This window comes from Neolamprologus multifasciatus, chromosome 12 (assembly GCF_963576455.1).
Source record: "Neolamprologus multifasciatus chromosome 12, fNeoMul1.2, whole genome shotgun sequence".
Taxonomy (NCBI): Eukaryota; Metazoa; Chordata; class Actinopteri; order Cichliformes; family Cichlidae; genus Neolamprologus; species Neolamprologus multifasciatus.
This window is the reverse complement of record NC_140450.1, coordinates 7,095,768-7,111,197: the sequence shown is the minus strand read 5'-3', so window position 1 is coordinate 7,111,197 and position 15,430 is coordinate 7,095,768. Positions and strand designations below refer to the sequence as shown.

General features: G+C 38.8%; 1 protein-coding gene and 1 long non-coding RNA gene across 3 annotated transcripts in view; one reads left to right on the top strand and one right to left on the bottom strand.

The window, feature by feature from the left end:
• Window positions 1-15,430, top strand: part of srrm4 (serine/arginine repetitive matrix 4) — a 62,685-nt gene that overhangs the window by 35,379 nt on the left and 11,876 nt on the right. For both annotated transcript variants that reach the window (XM_085179870.1, XM_085179869.1), the window contains 5 exons: window positions 385-507; window positions 10,792-10,875; window positions 11,003-11,083; window positions 11,169-11,195; window positions 11,463-11,513. In XM_085179870.1, the coding sequence (XP_085035996.1) occupies window positions 385-507; window positions 10,792-10,875; window positions 11,003-11,083; window positions 11,169-11,195; window positions 11,463-11,513 (366 nt within the window). The remainder of the gene's footprint in view (window positions 1-384; window positions 508-10,791; window positions 10,876-11,002; window positions 11,084-11,168; window positions 11,196-11,462; window positions 11,514-15,430) is intronic.
• LOC146506330 (uncharacterized) lies at window positions 4,317-4,801 on the bottom strand. The gene is made up of 2 exons (XR_014877166.1): window positions 4,500-4,801; window positions 4,317-4,421 (listed from the first exon to the last, which is right to left on the bottom strand). It is a non-coding gene; the product is annotated as an uncharacterized LOC146506330 (long non-coding RNA).

Sequence of the window (15,430 nt, the reverse complement as noted above, 5' to 3'; positions counted from 1 at the left end):
TATTATATATATGTAGGTCATAGATAAGAAAAAAACTTTAAGAACTGTTCCAGCACAAGGCAGAAAGCACCATTTCACAAAACGGCAAGGCAGCTGAGGCATGTAAATAACTGTATTTCAATTGACACATTGATTTGAATGGTAAATGGCTGACCTCCAATTTTCCTAGAGAGTGGCTGGAGGAAAGAAATGGAGGGGAATAAAACACATACCCAGTGGACCAAAGGGAATAAGGCTAACCAAGCATGTTAAATGCCCCCTCACTATTGTGCGATGGAAGCATTAGCTGTGTGGACAACTGCAAAAATCACTTGGAGAAGTTCTCACTGAAGGCTCGAGAGCAAAAACTGAATCTTATTTGTCCTTTTTTCTCTTCCCCCACAGCTCAGAAACAACAACCTGCCAGCAGCTCAAGCCTGATGAGAGGAAAGCTGTGGACACAAGGGACAGATATGGCTGCATCAAAGGAAACAGACGCAAACATCGCAGCCATCGCAGGGCCAGGAGGTGAGTTAGCCTTTGTGTTTTCACACATGCCAAGTAGCAATCCTTCAAAATCATCGGGAGGGTTTTCTGAACTAAAAGAAAACAAGTGCTTGTGAAGAGATGAGAAGGTTGAGAAAAGAATGGGCTTTAAACATGTACGATTGCTGATCAGTTGAGTTTTGTGATTAAAGTTTGTTTTTGTTGCTTCTGTAGATGATAAAGCCTTTTTAACAGTTACCAACACACCTTCGGGGCCTGATTCTCAACAAGAAACCCAAGCTAATCTCTATATTCCGGTGCAGGAAAAGCGAACACTCTTATCGGGGTAGGAAATACAAATGGTGTAAGGAATTCCACGCTGTGTCATTCAGATGCAAGAGTCTTCTTCACATGCAGAGAAGAAGAGTTTTTAGGCTTTTTATTCAGAGTTGGAGAAATCAATCCAGGCAGAGTTGGTTCTTTTTTTCTTTTTTTGGAAAGAAACCTTTTTAATTAATCTGACACCTTCAAAGCCGTTGCAGTTACACAGCAGGGAAGCAGGCAGTGATATGTAAAACATGACTCAAGCAGCATCTGAAGTGTGAGAGCGGATCATAAACATGAATCTCTTCTCTTTGGATGAACTTTACCCGGCGGCTGCTTCTCTTTGTTTTTGAATTTAACAGCAAGCGCAGAGAACATGCTGGCATGCAGGCTTCTGATAATCATTTTTCTGGTTTATGCGTGCAAGAAAAGACATCTGATAGAAGAAAGCACGGTGAGAAAGATTTATAGCATTGTTATCTTTGGAACTGAGGCTTTTCTGTGAGACACCCTTCTCACCAGCAGCTCCAAGTTACAGCGTTTTAAAATTTAAATACTAAGAAATCAGAGTAGTCCTCGGTGTACTGAGTGTACATAGTGCACATAGTGCACATAGAACGTACACTAAAGCTCTACCATTGCTGAACTGCATTCTTTTCATCATTTGGTTTGGTGAATCTCTTATATTATGACTTTACACTTTCTTATACAGCAGCTCTGCAGCGTATCCATTTCATCAGACAGTGGCAGAGATGATCTTGACTTCATGCAGGGATCTTATTGTGAAACTGTAGGTCTTACTATATGAGGTTTAGAGCAATAAAGTGAATGCATTTTCAGTGTCAAATCTTGCACAACACGGCTGCATTCAGACCAAAAAGCACAGCAATGCTAGAAGCTGCAGGAGGTTAGAGAGAATACTGCTACAAGTTCTAGCTTGTAGAAGCTGAGACGATGAAAGGAAGTCCACTTTGAGCAAAGCATCCATTAATTTTAATGAGATACTAAACTAAGTCAAACTCTCAAAACCTCAAGAAATGAATTTTACAAAGTGTATCACCAGTAAAGTACTGTAAGATTGCAGCTAAAGGTGATTAAAAACACGTTTGTTAGAGGCCATAATGAACAAGCCAGACTTCTCAGCTGTTTTGGCACAAGCCTGGCTCCTGTTCCCGTATTGAAAAATAAACAGGATTAATCATCACTCAGTTTTTATGCAGCACATATGTGGAACGAACTCCAAGAAAACCAGAGCTCTGTTTGTAATCAAGGAGACGCTGTATTTATAGCATATCTACTCTACTGTCCTTTAAGCTGCCCAGTGTTCGATTTGATTTTATTCTTTCATACTTACTTATCTGCTGTTTGTTATGTCGCCCTTATATTTCACATAAATGAATTTTGTGTCCAGTGTGAGGACTCTGTACTTGTTTAAGGTTTGAAGTAAATCTGCCTTGTAAAGACTACAACAATGTGTCCACACATTGTTAATTTGGACTATGTATGTGATTGATAATACAGTGGCATGCAAGATGACATGGCATTGCTGCTGCTTTCTAAAATGCATAACTGCAGGAATTTATTTTGCTTAATGTTACTTAGCAACACATTCTTAGGTTTGTTTACCTATAATATCCACTCTTTTGTTTACATTGATGTCTCCTGGCAAATCTTGTGGAGACATAGATACATAGACATACATAGATCAATAGTGCATATATCACTGCGGATTTGGTTCTATCATAGCTTTAACACACAATGTTTGGCAACAACATCTTTTACCTAACCTTAATCAAACAATTTTATTTTCTAAATCGAAGCACATATCATACTTGGAGGCTAACCCTGATCCCTGGGGTCAAAGACTATTGTTTTGTATTTCCAAAACCAACTTCTGCCACCAATATTTGAAATCCTATTCAGTAAATTCATGAACTGTTTCTCTCATTCAAAACAGTAAAAATAATTATGTTTGTCTCATTTCTCCTCAAGACCTATCTTGTAATGATTTGTATTAGACGTATACAGAAATATACTAAAAGATACATACTGTTGAAAAATTAAAAGGAATACCAACATAACTTGTCTTGGTAGGGTGATAGACTGTCAGATACCAGAGCAAGTTCAGTGCACCTTGGCATTGTGTGAGCTCTGGGACACTTCCACAGGATATTTCCTCATATGGGTGTACGGCTCTTCCTTCATTCCTCCTCCTCTTATTATGTGACAAGTATATAAAACATCTAAGAGTTGATTCCAAGTCTTGAGTTTACATTTGGTATCTGGTCTTTGTAATTCTCAGTATGAGGTCCAGAGAGATGTTGATGCACATGAAGGATGTCATTATTGGAAAATTCCAAATAATGCTAGAAGAGAGATAAGGAAAACTTTAAGAGTGGCAAAATCAACAATCTGATGCAAAGGAAAATTCACAGGCCAGCTCAGCAACACCAAAGAAAGACATGAAAGATGACAGACTTCAACTAAAGTGACTGGTCAAAGTATTCATTCCTCTCTAAGTTAAGAAAAATCCCTTCAGAATGTTTATCCAAGTGGAGAACAGTCTCAAGGAGGTAGTTGTATCATGATCAAAGTCTAGACCATGACAGCTATGAAAAAATATATTTGAATAGATGAAATTCTTGAAACAATGATCAGAAGAAAAAAAAGTATAGAGAGGTAATAGTTCATGATCAGAAGCAAACAAACAGTTAAACATGGTGGAGGCAACACTGTGGCACAGGGCATGTATGGCTGCCAGTGGAGCTGGGTCACTGGTGTTTTTTGAAGATGTGGCTACTGAAGTAGCAGGGTGATCTCTGAAGAGTACAGAGTTCTGCTTACTGCTCAGATTCAGCCAAATGCAACAAACCTGATCAGATGACACTTCACATAGCAAATGGAAAATGACCCAAAGTATACTGCAAAATCAACCCAAGAGTTTTCCAAGGCAAAGAATTGGATATTCTTCAGTGACCTAGACAGTCATCTGATCTCAACCCAGCGGAGCTGCTTTTCAGTTACTGAAGACAAAACAGAACGAAGGGAGACCCAGAAATGAGCAGCAACTGAGGGCGGCTGCAGTAAAGGCCTTGATACTTGATACTTTCTTCAATTTGAAATCCAGTGTAGAGCCATTACAATTAATAAATCAAAAACCTGCAGCATTGCTGTGTATGTAGAGATTGTACTTCATAAAGGTCAAGATGGTAAATTCTATCAAATTATATTTATATTAAAAGACAAAAAAGAAGGAAGAGAAACCCATGCACACTGTTTTGACCGCAAGGTCAACAAAAAAAGAGGAAACATAACATACTATAAAGCCTTAAAAACACACAAAAAAGCTATGTGATTGCATGATATATCCTCCACAAGCCACCAAGGCTAGATGTGTCACGGTTTGCCAGGGCAAGCCGTGGGGAATGTTGGAGAAAGGACCCAAACGCTGGACTTAGTGCAATGAACAGTGCATTTATTTACAGTGGGGGTAAATATACACCACACAATAAGTGTCCCGAGTGCTCCCTCAACTCCTGTGTCGTGCCTTCTCCCAAGTGCTGGTATTCCGTGCTCTCTGCTCCTGTGCCTACGCACACCCCGTGCGTCCTGCAGTCCCGTGTTCCGCTCTCCTGAGGAAAAACCAACAGACGCAGCCGTTATGGCACCACTCCAGCAGGCATACACTTAACAGTACTTGCGACACTGACATGGAGTCTAACTCAACAATCCTGCGCCGGAGGAAGCTCCATTGCTCTGTTAAGTAGCTCCCCCGACGAGCCTGATCAGAAGCAGGTGTGTGGGAACCTGGGCGTGACCAGCAGCTGGCAGGGCCACACCCATCGGGCCTGCAGGTGGCTGTCCTTCATCCTCCAGCCACACCCGCAGACACACACGTACACACACCAGCATGGAACACAAGAGCACAGTGCAGCAAACATACACCCAATAATAATCATAATAATAAAGGTCCACACTGTTCACGGACCCCGAGTCCCCGGAACCGGGTCCGTGACAAGATGCATGTGTTTCTTCATTGCCTTTTATTAAAATGGCTAACGAGCTAGATCCATTTCCAAATACTTTGTCTCACTTACAAAGCATTGCCTGAGAAAAATCTCTTTTGTTGAGAAGGACATTTGTTCTGTGGATTGTTATCTTGCTAATTGGCCTGCAGCAATTTGGCAGAGAAAAAAAAAAGTTAATTATAACATGAGGCCATAAGCCGCTGACACTGGATGCCATCTAGAAATAGTAAGTTGATGTAATGAGTAGGTTTTTGAGAGTAGTTGTTGTCAAATAACAAAAAGGGCAAAATGCAGAAGTAAACTGTTTATATTTATTTCCAGCGAATTGGGTATCGAATGAAAACAGTCTGAACTTCATTAGAAACATAGAAGTGTGTCTGGGTACAGCTGAAATAAACGTACTTCAGTGCTTCATGGGAGAGAGACATGTTTTGTTCTTTATAATAATATAGGTAATGACATCTAGGATGTTGTCACATACATGTATGGTCTTCATGCATAATTATGGATCAGATTAAAACATCAATTCTTTAAAAAAAAAAGTTGAATTGAATATATTTTCATCAAATGTTCCCAAAAAGCTCCCTTTCATACACCATTGTTTCACAAAATCACCACTCCTAGTGCAGCTGGCAATTGACTGCTTTCTCATTCTCCTTTTCATTCGCTCAACTTCATCAAAAGAAAGTGTTTCTGCTGGCAAGAAGAAATGCAAATGCTTGCCTTGTGCTCTCTTTCTACAAGGCCAGAATGGTAGAGGTGTTAATGAGTGACAAAGCGTTCTCATTACCAGGAGAGGGTACTTGGGCTTGGACTGTCTAATCAGCCCTAATGCATTTCAGCTCCTAATGCTCCCAAACTGCCGACTACTCCAAGCAGGGCCATTTATTATAGCAGGACACTCTTCTGCATCCGATGAAACAGGCACATACTCTCCAGAGCTCTGTGGTCGCATATATCAAGGGGGAGTGCAGTTTGTCACTGTCTGGATCAGTCCTGATCACACTCAACTATGTGCATGACCTCTGTTTGTGTAACATGGAGGTACATTAAATTGGACACATAAATGGCAACAATTACCCTCCTGTAAGCATAAAAATGATTCCAAATATATCGTACATAGTTGCATTTGCAGGCATTTTGATAGCTTAAGTCAAATGCTGAGCAATGAAAATAACACCTGAATATTAGTAACATTATTTTATTTTTATTTTTTTAAAAAGGTTTCTCTGGTTAATGACAAGTTTTATTCACTTTGAAATTTTTCTCAATACTTTGTTCAAAGGATTAACATTATTATATATATATATATATATATATACACACATTCAAAGTGGGAGGCTCACACTTTGCACTGACACTTATGCAATTAAGGTTATACTGTAGAGAATTGGAAACCTTGATCATGACAATTATGGTTTTTTCCTTCTTTTATATTGTTCCATAGCTGCTATGTACTTCTATTACATTAGAGAATCAAGTGCAACTTATTGTTGCTCTTGTACAGTAAAGGTAACTTGCATAATCCTTAAGCTTTATTTCAAATCCCCCATGTCTTTAAGTCACTCTTAAGACATGCCAGATGTTTTCCAAGGTTTAATTCTCAGTTATCAGTGTCTTTTTACATCACCGTTGTTTGTGGACAAGTGAACAATGCATTAAATGCCTTAACTCAAAAATAGCACTGTGCGTGTCTATTAAAGCCTTTGTTAATGGCTGTTTTATTTGGGAAAAGAGCATTTGTACATGCAGGGCTAATGTTAGGCAGAAAAACACACATATATATGCTACAAATGCAGCTTCAGTTTTCACAAATATTCAGTGACTTTTACAATTAATCTTTTAGTCCGTAAGCTACTTGCTCCCTTGCCACAGCAAGTATTTCCACATGTTTGATTTGGCTCCTGTTCCTTTCCTAATGCATCCCCAAAGGGAATTTGTGTCTCTGACTTGACTGACTTGCCAAGCAAATGTGTTAACCACTACACCATTTAGTCTGTGAATTTCCAGAAAATATCCACAAATTTATACCCATTATGATAACTACCTTTTTTGTTGTTCTGTATCACCCAGATATGGTCAGTCACTCTCTCATGTATTTCCTTGCTATGAATTTCAGTCTCTTCTGCACTTGAAAGGCCCATTCAGGGGGCCTGTGGTGCTTCAAAAGACCTTCATCTTCTTTTCCACATCAGTCATTTTCAAAGAGTAATGAAGTGGACCACTGGACAGCAACCAAGCTGGTCAGCAGATGGAATACGACCATTTTCTTTCCAGTATAATGATGAATTCACACTTCAAGAGAAGAAAGGATGGATAACAAGAATATCTCACGCTATAATGAGAATGTGGCTATACGCAGAACAATGTGTGCAGAAATAAAGGATCCATGAGCTACATGGAGAGATTCAAACACATTCTCACAGTCACCTGCATTTTTGGCACCATTACAGAGCGGTGGCCAGGGTAAAATATCTGTCTTTAAATTATTTGGAAACCAAAACTGAGTGCACCTCATTGCTTCTTCAAGATGTATATCACTAGCTGCCTCTGTGCAGGGACTGGAGATGAAATGTACCTTTCGGCTATGGTACATTAAAGTATTATGCTTTATCCCTGTTAAATTCAGAAATAAATTACCATCTCCCAATCGAAATCATAAAATTGCTCAGCAGGCCCTGCAGCTCAAAAAGTGAAGGTCTGTATTTTAAGTTCAAGATCAAATCTGTGATCCTCCCCCTGAGTAAAGTATAGTGACGTTTGCTGGCATGTTATTTGTTTTATGTCTATACCAGTTTGGAAAGGATTTTTCATCCTTTTGTCACGAGATTATCTCGTATGGGACATTTGGATCACAGATAATCTTGCTTATGATTGTTGTGAGAGAGAATCAGGATGCATTTATGTGCAGTTATGTGCTGCCAGTGATGAGTCATGTGGATTATTTTACCCCACCCATTCTGTCATGGTTATTTATCTGTAAATACTTTTAGGGAGGAAAGCAATACAGCAAATTCCCAAAGAACATATCAATCAGTTTCCAAAAAAAAGAAGAAAAAAAGACTGTGACGCTGTGAATAAAATCACAATGCAATGATCTACAAATGATTTCAACCATGTATTTAAATGTGTGTATATATATATATATATATATATATATATGGGGTTTTTTTTTTTTGCTCCAAGTCGTCTTTTAACAGCATTGATGTTTGGGGACTGTGGGGAGCAATTACTGTAGATTTGAAAGCCAAATGTTTTCCCATGCTTGATATAGGATTTCAGCTGCTCAACCGTCCAGTGCCTCCTTTGACATATTTTCCATTTCATAGCGTGCCAAATGTTCTCTGCTTCCTGCAGGCAGATTAGTTACAGCACCCGGACTGTTTCGCTGTTGAGTCATGCTGTTGTAATACATGCAGAATGTTGTTTTGGTATTTTGCTGTTCAAAAAGGCAAGGACTTCTCGGAAAAAGGAAGGCAGCCCATGTTGCTCCAAAATCTGTATATTATGCAGCATTTATGGTGCCTTCACAGATGTACAAGTTACCAGGCAGTGTGTACTAGTACAGTGGCTGTGGCGGTTCGCCTAAACTGCCCCCTTGTCACAGTGAATGCTACAAATTTTAGACAGTGGTTTGCAAAGCTGTCTGTGTGAAGGACCAAAGAAGTACAACCAGGCTGGTCCTGCTTCCCTTTATCCCACACAATGTTAGCGCAATGATTTTTTTTTTAAAAGATTTTGATTCACTAGACCACAGAGCAGTTAAATTTGGACTTGGAGAAGTCAGCTGTTTTTCTGGATCTTTATATACTAAATATTTATATCATCAGTAACATTTCAATTTGCATTTATGGCACAAAAACAAACTGTTTTAATTAGCAGTGTTTTTCATGTTCCTGACACCTTAGACAAGTTTTCCACCACGGATTTGTGAACTGTAGATTGTGAATAATCTGCACATACTGTGCACGTGTGTGTGTGTGTGTGTGTGTGTGTGTGTGTGTGTATGCTGAAAAACAATATTACACCGCCAAACTATTTCTACAATCTTCCATGAATTGATGAACTCTTCTCTAGGATGCATTTTCTTATTGTCAGTAATTGCCTAATTAGTTGGGAGATGTTACACTAGGTGTATTTTAGCCATACAAATATGATACAATGAATAACTTAGTAACTTAGTAGAATTGATAGCAAATGGAAGACAAACCACACTCTTCTGGATGACAGTCCAGTGCTTTCATCCGCAACATTTATTCATCCACCCCAGCCCTATACCACTTCTATTGTTTGACTTTTCCTAACTTCTTAAAGCTTCCTGCCATCCTGAAAATGCTTTTTGGCAAAAGGCAAACTTCTGCCTCTGGCCTGTAGAAGGCTGCTTATCAGCAAAAAAAAAAAAAAAAAAAAAGCTTTGATATTCCAGTAAACAATACTTGGCACCAGTTACACTTTATATATTTGGCTACAGAGCTTTTGAACATAGTGAAGCATTTTGGGCATTAAAGCTGTGTTTTTCCTTTAGGGTGTGGTTAAAAAAAACAGAACAAAAAAACAGTGGCTGCAGGAATTTGATTCATCAGTTTGATACAAATACAGCTCCAAATAACAACTGTGGTGTAAATACTGGATGTGGAAATAGGAAACTACTAAGTTAACCACATAAGCTTAGGGATAAAGCGTAAACCAGTCGATAATTAAACCTCTGGGGTCGACGGACCCAAATCACATGATCAATTTAAGACGGCATAGCAGCAAAATGTAGTCTCCCTGAGAATCCATTTCAGCTTGTGTTAAAAGTGCTTCCAACTATATACCAATTTTTAAATTGTATTGATAGGCCATGATATTTTTTCCTGTCTGCTGGAACAAAAAAATGGGTGAAAACTGCATTTTTTCAAGTCCTGCAAGCACTTAAAAATACACGAAAAAACATTCCTTTCCTATTGGTGGACAAATGTACCATGTTGACCAATCCAAATATTATATGGCAACATGTGGCATTTGGTTATTTAGGAAGAGGGGGAAGTTTTAGGAGTGATAGCAGTGAGAGTGAGAGAAAAAGAAAGTGAGTTTTGAGATTTGAGAGATTTGTGACGTTTAGTGTTTTGTCTTGTTTATTTAGTGTGCAGTTAAGTTTTGTTTTGTTTGTCAAAACAACGAGGCGGTGGCTGAATGTCACAGTTGCTAACAAGCCACCAAAGGCAGATTGCAATGTAGATTTTGACTCCAGGTGGCAAACAGGAGGAGTGATACACCTCCTGCTGTCAGGCCTGGAGGTACCAGGCTTGTGATGTGCTCCTCTGTCTTATAGTGGACAGAAACTATTTTTTGGAGTGTCAAAAATAATTTGTGTGGCATCTTATTTGATGAACACCTGATTATTATGTAAATAGCTTTAAATGGTTGTTAAAAAAAACCAGCTAAAATATATATATATATATATATATATATATATATATATATATATATATATATATATATATATATATACTAAATTTACAATTTATATTTGCATTCGCATCTGATTTTAGATTAAATGTGTTAATAGAGTATGTCAAAATGAGAAAAAAAACCCTGTAAATTCAGACATGTGGTACCATTGCTGAAAAGAATGATACCAAACAAGGCAAGGTAAACAGTTTTGAAAGGTGAAATATAGAGGTATAATCAAAAGTAGTCAACAACAGCCAATTATACTCTGGACCCCGGAGGGTTAAACAAACAGCTGGTCCAAGCTTTAGAACTGTACAGCATAATTCTTAGGGATATTGAGCTATTAGAAATTCATTTAAATTTCTTTATAGGTGTAAAGGCTTCTGCATTGAGTAATCTTGAAAGAACATAAGTCAGAATATTTTCGATTCAGTAGATCAAAAATCGCTGTGAAATTCTTGAATGTAAGACTGCATATCATTCATCGGATCCCAAAAAGATTACAAAAGTGTCACCTCTGCTCTGTGTTTGCTCACAGTCCGTCCTTTGATGAGGAACCTTCCCCTCGGCCAAAGAGAAAGAAGAAGAAGAGGAAGTCTGAGCGGAAGAGGAAGAGGAAAAGGTCAGTTTCCATAATTAGATGACTGTTCTGTAGTGTGGTGTGTGTTGGTGTGGAAATAAATAAACCAAGGTTTGTGGAGAGGAATGCTTTAAATTCATATTTATTTTAATTTTTTTCCCTTATTTAGGTCTCCTTCTTACAGCCTGTCACCACCGAGGAAGAAGAAAAAGAAGAAGAAGAAGAGCTCCAAGAAAAGCAAGCGGCACAGGTAGGTACAGTAAATATATAAATATACAAAAACAGTTGCACAAGTTTTATATTTATGACTTAAATCATCTTGTTTATCTTTTCAGGTATACCTCCAAGAAGTCAAAACACAGGTACATATATGATTATTTCTTCTATAACCTCTGCATGTCTGCTTGCACTGTGCACATCTCATTTCTAAAAGAAAGACTTTAAAGGCAAACAGTTTATAACAGGATGAGTTCCTGTGTAACAGTTGGTGCCTGCTTTCAGCAAGATTACTGGATTTCCACCTGAAACGCAATTCTCTTTTAGTATCAGCAAGTAGGCAAGCTGTCTGTGCAGGCTTCGTCAGTATCAATCCCGCTCTCTCATGATATTATTCTCTTTCATCCCAACAGCTCTTCAAGTTTAAAACATAAGAGGAGGGATGAACGCAAGCACAAGAAAAGGTCAGTGTGTGACTGTTGCATCAGAATGTGCTCTCCAGGTCCTACACTATTTTTTCCCCCTCACAACCTCCTCTTCTTCCAGCAATGGTAGTCCATCCAGTATTTTCAGAATACCCACTGTCGAGGAGGAAAAAGAGAGGATACTGCAAAATGCTATCCTGTAAGGGCAAGATAGGTGAATACAGAAACGTACGGCTTTTATATTTCTTGAGCTAAGCGTGAAAGAACCTTTGCAAAGAGAAAAACTGATTGAACACTTGAGCCACAAAGAGAGAAAAATGGGTGAAAGAGGGTAAGAGAAACCAATTTCATGCTGTGATCTTGCAACATTTTATAATTTGACTTTGGATGAGCGCATTGTTGTTTGTAAGCACAGAGCCATGTTCGGTAGCTGCTGACTTGAACGGAAACCATTGCTTTCCAGCTGACTACAACTCTTTATTCTCTTTTCTTTTATTCAGATCACTTCACTCGTTCATGACTTTGTCATTCTGTTATACTCTTCCCTTCGCTAATGTGACCTGTCACTCAGAGTAGCCAATAAAGAAACATAAGGTGATGATGTGACATATGCAATTTTGACGTTAAATGAATAAAAGCTGGCCTGTTTATCAGGCACTCCCATTCAGCTGCTCGGTAACACAAATATTTAATAAGCCAATCACATGGCAGCACCTCACTAATGCCTGTATTTGACCTTTCTTCCTGATTCTGATCCTGACCTCAGAATTTGGGAGAAAGGTGACTTAAGGCACTTAAGTCCCCAACCTTTTTTGCGCCACGGACCGGTTTATGTCTGACAATATTTTCACAGACCAGCCTTTAAGGTGCCGTGGATAAATACTACAAAATAAAACCAGTACCAGTACCAAAAAAAAGAAGATTTATTCATAACACACAGGAAAAGACCCAGGGAAAACAAGTTAACGATAAAAACGATTAAAGAAAGTAACGCTAAAAACTGATAAAAACTCTGAAAACCATAGATTTCACACTCGAGCCTCACAGTCCGGTACCAAATGGCTCACGGAGCTATAAACGGCTCGGGGGTTGGGGGCCACTGACTTAAGAGACTTTGGTAGTTGGTGCCGGTCGGGCTGCTGAGATTTTCAACACCACAATCTCTAGGCTTTACAGATCCAGCTTGTTGACCTTGTTGTTGTCAGGGTTCACAGGAGTAGAGCCAGACTGCTATGAGCTGATATGAGCACTACAGTAACTCAAATAACCACGTATAACAACCAAGGAATGCAGAAGAGCATCTCTGAACACACAAGACATCGAACCTTCAAGCAGACGAGCTGCAGCAACAGGATACCACACTTGGTGTCAAATGACTCCTGTCTGCTAATAACACAAAGCTGAGGCTACATTTTGAATAAGCCCACCAAAAGTGGAACACAGAAGACTGAAAATATGTTGCCTGGTCTGATGAGTCTTGATTTCTGCGCTGATGTTCAGATGATAGGGACAGGATTTGGCATCCACATGAAAGCATGGATCCATCTAGCCTTGGTTCTTGGTTTCTTCCTGTTAAAACAGAGTTTTAACTTCCCACTGTCACACAGAGGTTGCTGGTATCATCTGATTGTTGAGGTGTTCTCTGTATTATTGTACAGTCTTTAGCTTACAATACGAACTACCTTGAGGCAACTGTTGTTGTGATTTGGCAATACATTATACAAATAAATTTTGACAGCCTTAATGTCTTCAGTGTTGTTTTAACAGTAAACAGAATAGTAAATTGAAAAGTAGTCACTCCACTATAAACACTGACATTGATAGCTGAAAATTCAAGGTGGAGAAAGGCCACAGACTGCACATAAAAGATAGATGTAGGCACCATAACATAACAGACTGGCTTGACTACCATTTTAAAGCCTCACCTTTTTCCAAGACAGTTTTTTTGGATGGCAAAATCAGGACTGTTTAGTCACCAGCTTTCAATTAAAGAGGAACATCCATGATTCAGCGTGATATTAAATGAGAATCTAATTCTGTTTTGTGAACATCTTTCTCAAGACTAAACGTACACAGGGACCATTTTTGGTCTGTTCATCTTTAAACTTCTGGCCACCAGTAGGCTTTTAGACACTTTTTTGCATTAGCATTACTCTTGTTTAAAAATGTGGGGAAAGGAGAAAAACTATAGCTGCTACCAATTAGAGATGCACATAGATCCAACATAAACAATGTGAAAGCATGCAGATGTGGAGTATTGTGGTTCGAGTTTGTTTTCTTGCATTTATTCAAACTAAAGGACTACTAATGAGGCCATTTTTGCCTCTGCTGAATTGCAGATAATTGGACAAATAGCACGTGTCAATTAAATGTGTATATGGTAGTCCTCTGCTTTGTAAAAGAAGTTAAATAGCCACCACAATGAACTTACTAGAAAACTAAAGAGACAACGTTTTAATGTATTTTAGTGCAAATGAACAGTGAACAGAACATAACATCAACCTGTCACTCCAAGTGGCGATGTACATTATATGCACATTTAAAGCAGAGACAAGAATCAGGAGTGATTTGTGAAAGAAGGCACAAAAGGGTGAAAGGGAAGGTTTACAGGATGGTAGTGAGATCATTACTACTGAGTGCCACTTACAAAAAGACAGGATGTGGAGTTGGAGGTGGCAGAACTGAAGATGTTCCTATTTTCTTGAGTGACCAGGATGACTGGAAGTAGAAATCAGTATATCAGAGGGACAGCTCGGGTTGAGTGGACTGCAGACAAAGTTAGATAAGAAGGGCTGAGATGGTTTGGAACTGCACAAAGGGATCATGGATATATTTGACAGAGGACATTAAAGATGGAGTTTCCAGGCAGGAGAAAAAGAGGAAGAACACAGAGAACATTCATTGGTGTAGTAAAGGAGGACATGCAGAGGGTTGGTGTGACAGAGGAAGGTGCCAGGGTGAGGTAGGTGATCCACTGTAGCGACCCTTATGGGAGCAGCTGAAGGAAGGCAAAAGAACAAAGAACAACAATTTATTTTTATTCTTCATCACATGTGTTCATTCATATTTATCATGAAGAGGGGGTAGACCAGGCTCTAAATATATTTATTTTGGCTGTAAATTTGTAAAGTTGTTGGGAGTCAGTGTGGATTTGTTTGCCAGTTAGCAATTCTGCGTAGCTTCGTGTAATAGCAGAGGAGGCTTCTGTTTGAGAATGACATACACAGGTCATGGCAAACTGTCCCGTAGTATGAACATAGACTTTGGAAAGTGTGATTTCTGAATAACTCTCTGGCCCTCCAGGTTAGCCAGACTTTGGAAGACAAAAGAAAGGTGTCCAAAAAGGTTTTAATAAACTCGTAATCCTTTTTTTTTTGGTCTTACTGTAGAGGCACACATATAACAGAAATTCAAGTTTCTCTCAAAACTAAATGGTTTGCATAATGGTTTTCTTGTACTGCTGATCGTTGGAGAAGTGCAGCTATGCTATTTGCTTGCATGTTTGGCTTGATAGGTCTCGTGTGTAGCTGGGACATTAGTAAAATTTGTTATAAATCCTGTACAGTGTATGTTTAATTGATGGAATAAATAATACATTTATTTATTTAGTTACAATACTAATAATAATACAATTGCAAAAACTGCCAAAGTTTCAAATAATTAAGTCAGTCTTGGTAAATCCCTATGATTAAAACGCTTTACTCCTCTTTTCCTGCTCTTTGAATGGTGTTACAAAAAGAAAATATTCTTAATATATCACACAGCTCTGACTGTTCTTCCTGCCAATCAACACAGAAGTCCTAACACCAGGTTGTAGAGACCTTGTGTTTGCAATGGCCCACCGATCAGATACAATGGTTGTCTTAAAGGGAGGGGGAAGAGAGCGCAAAAAGATACGTTTTGAGCAACTAAACCAAAGTCAAGCCCAAGAAGACAGGGATTATGTAAAGCTACTT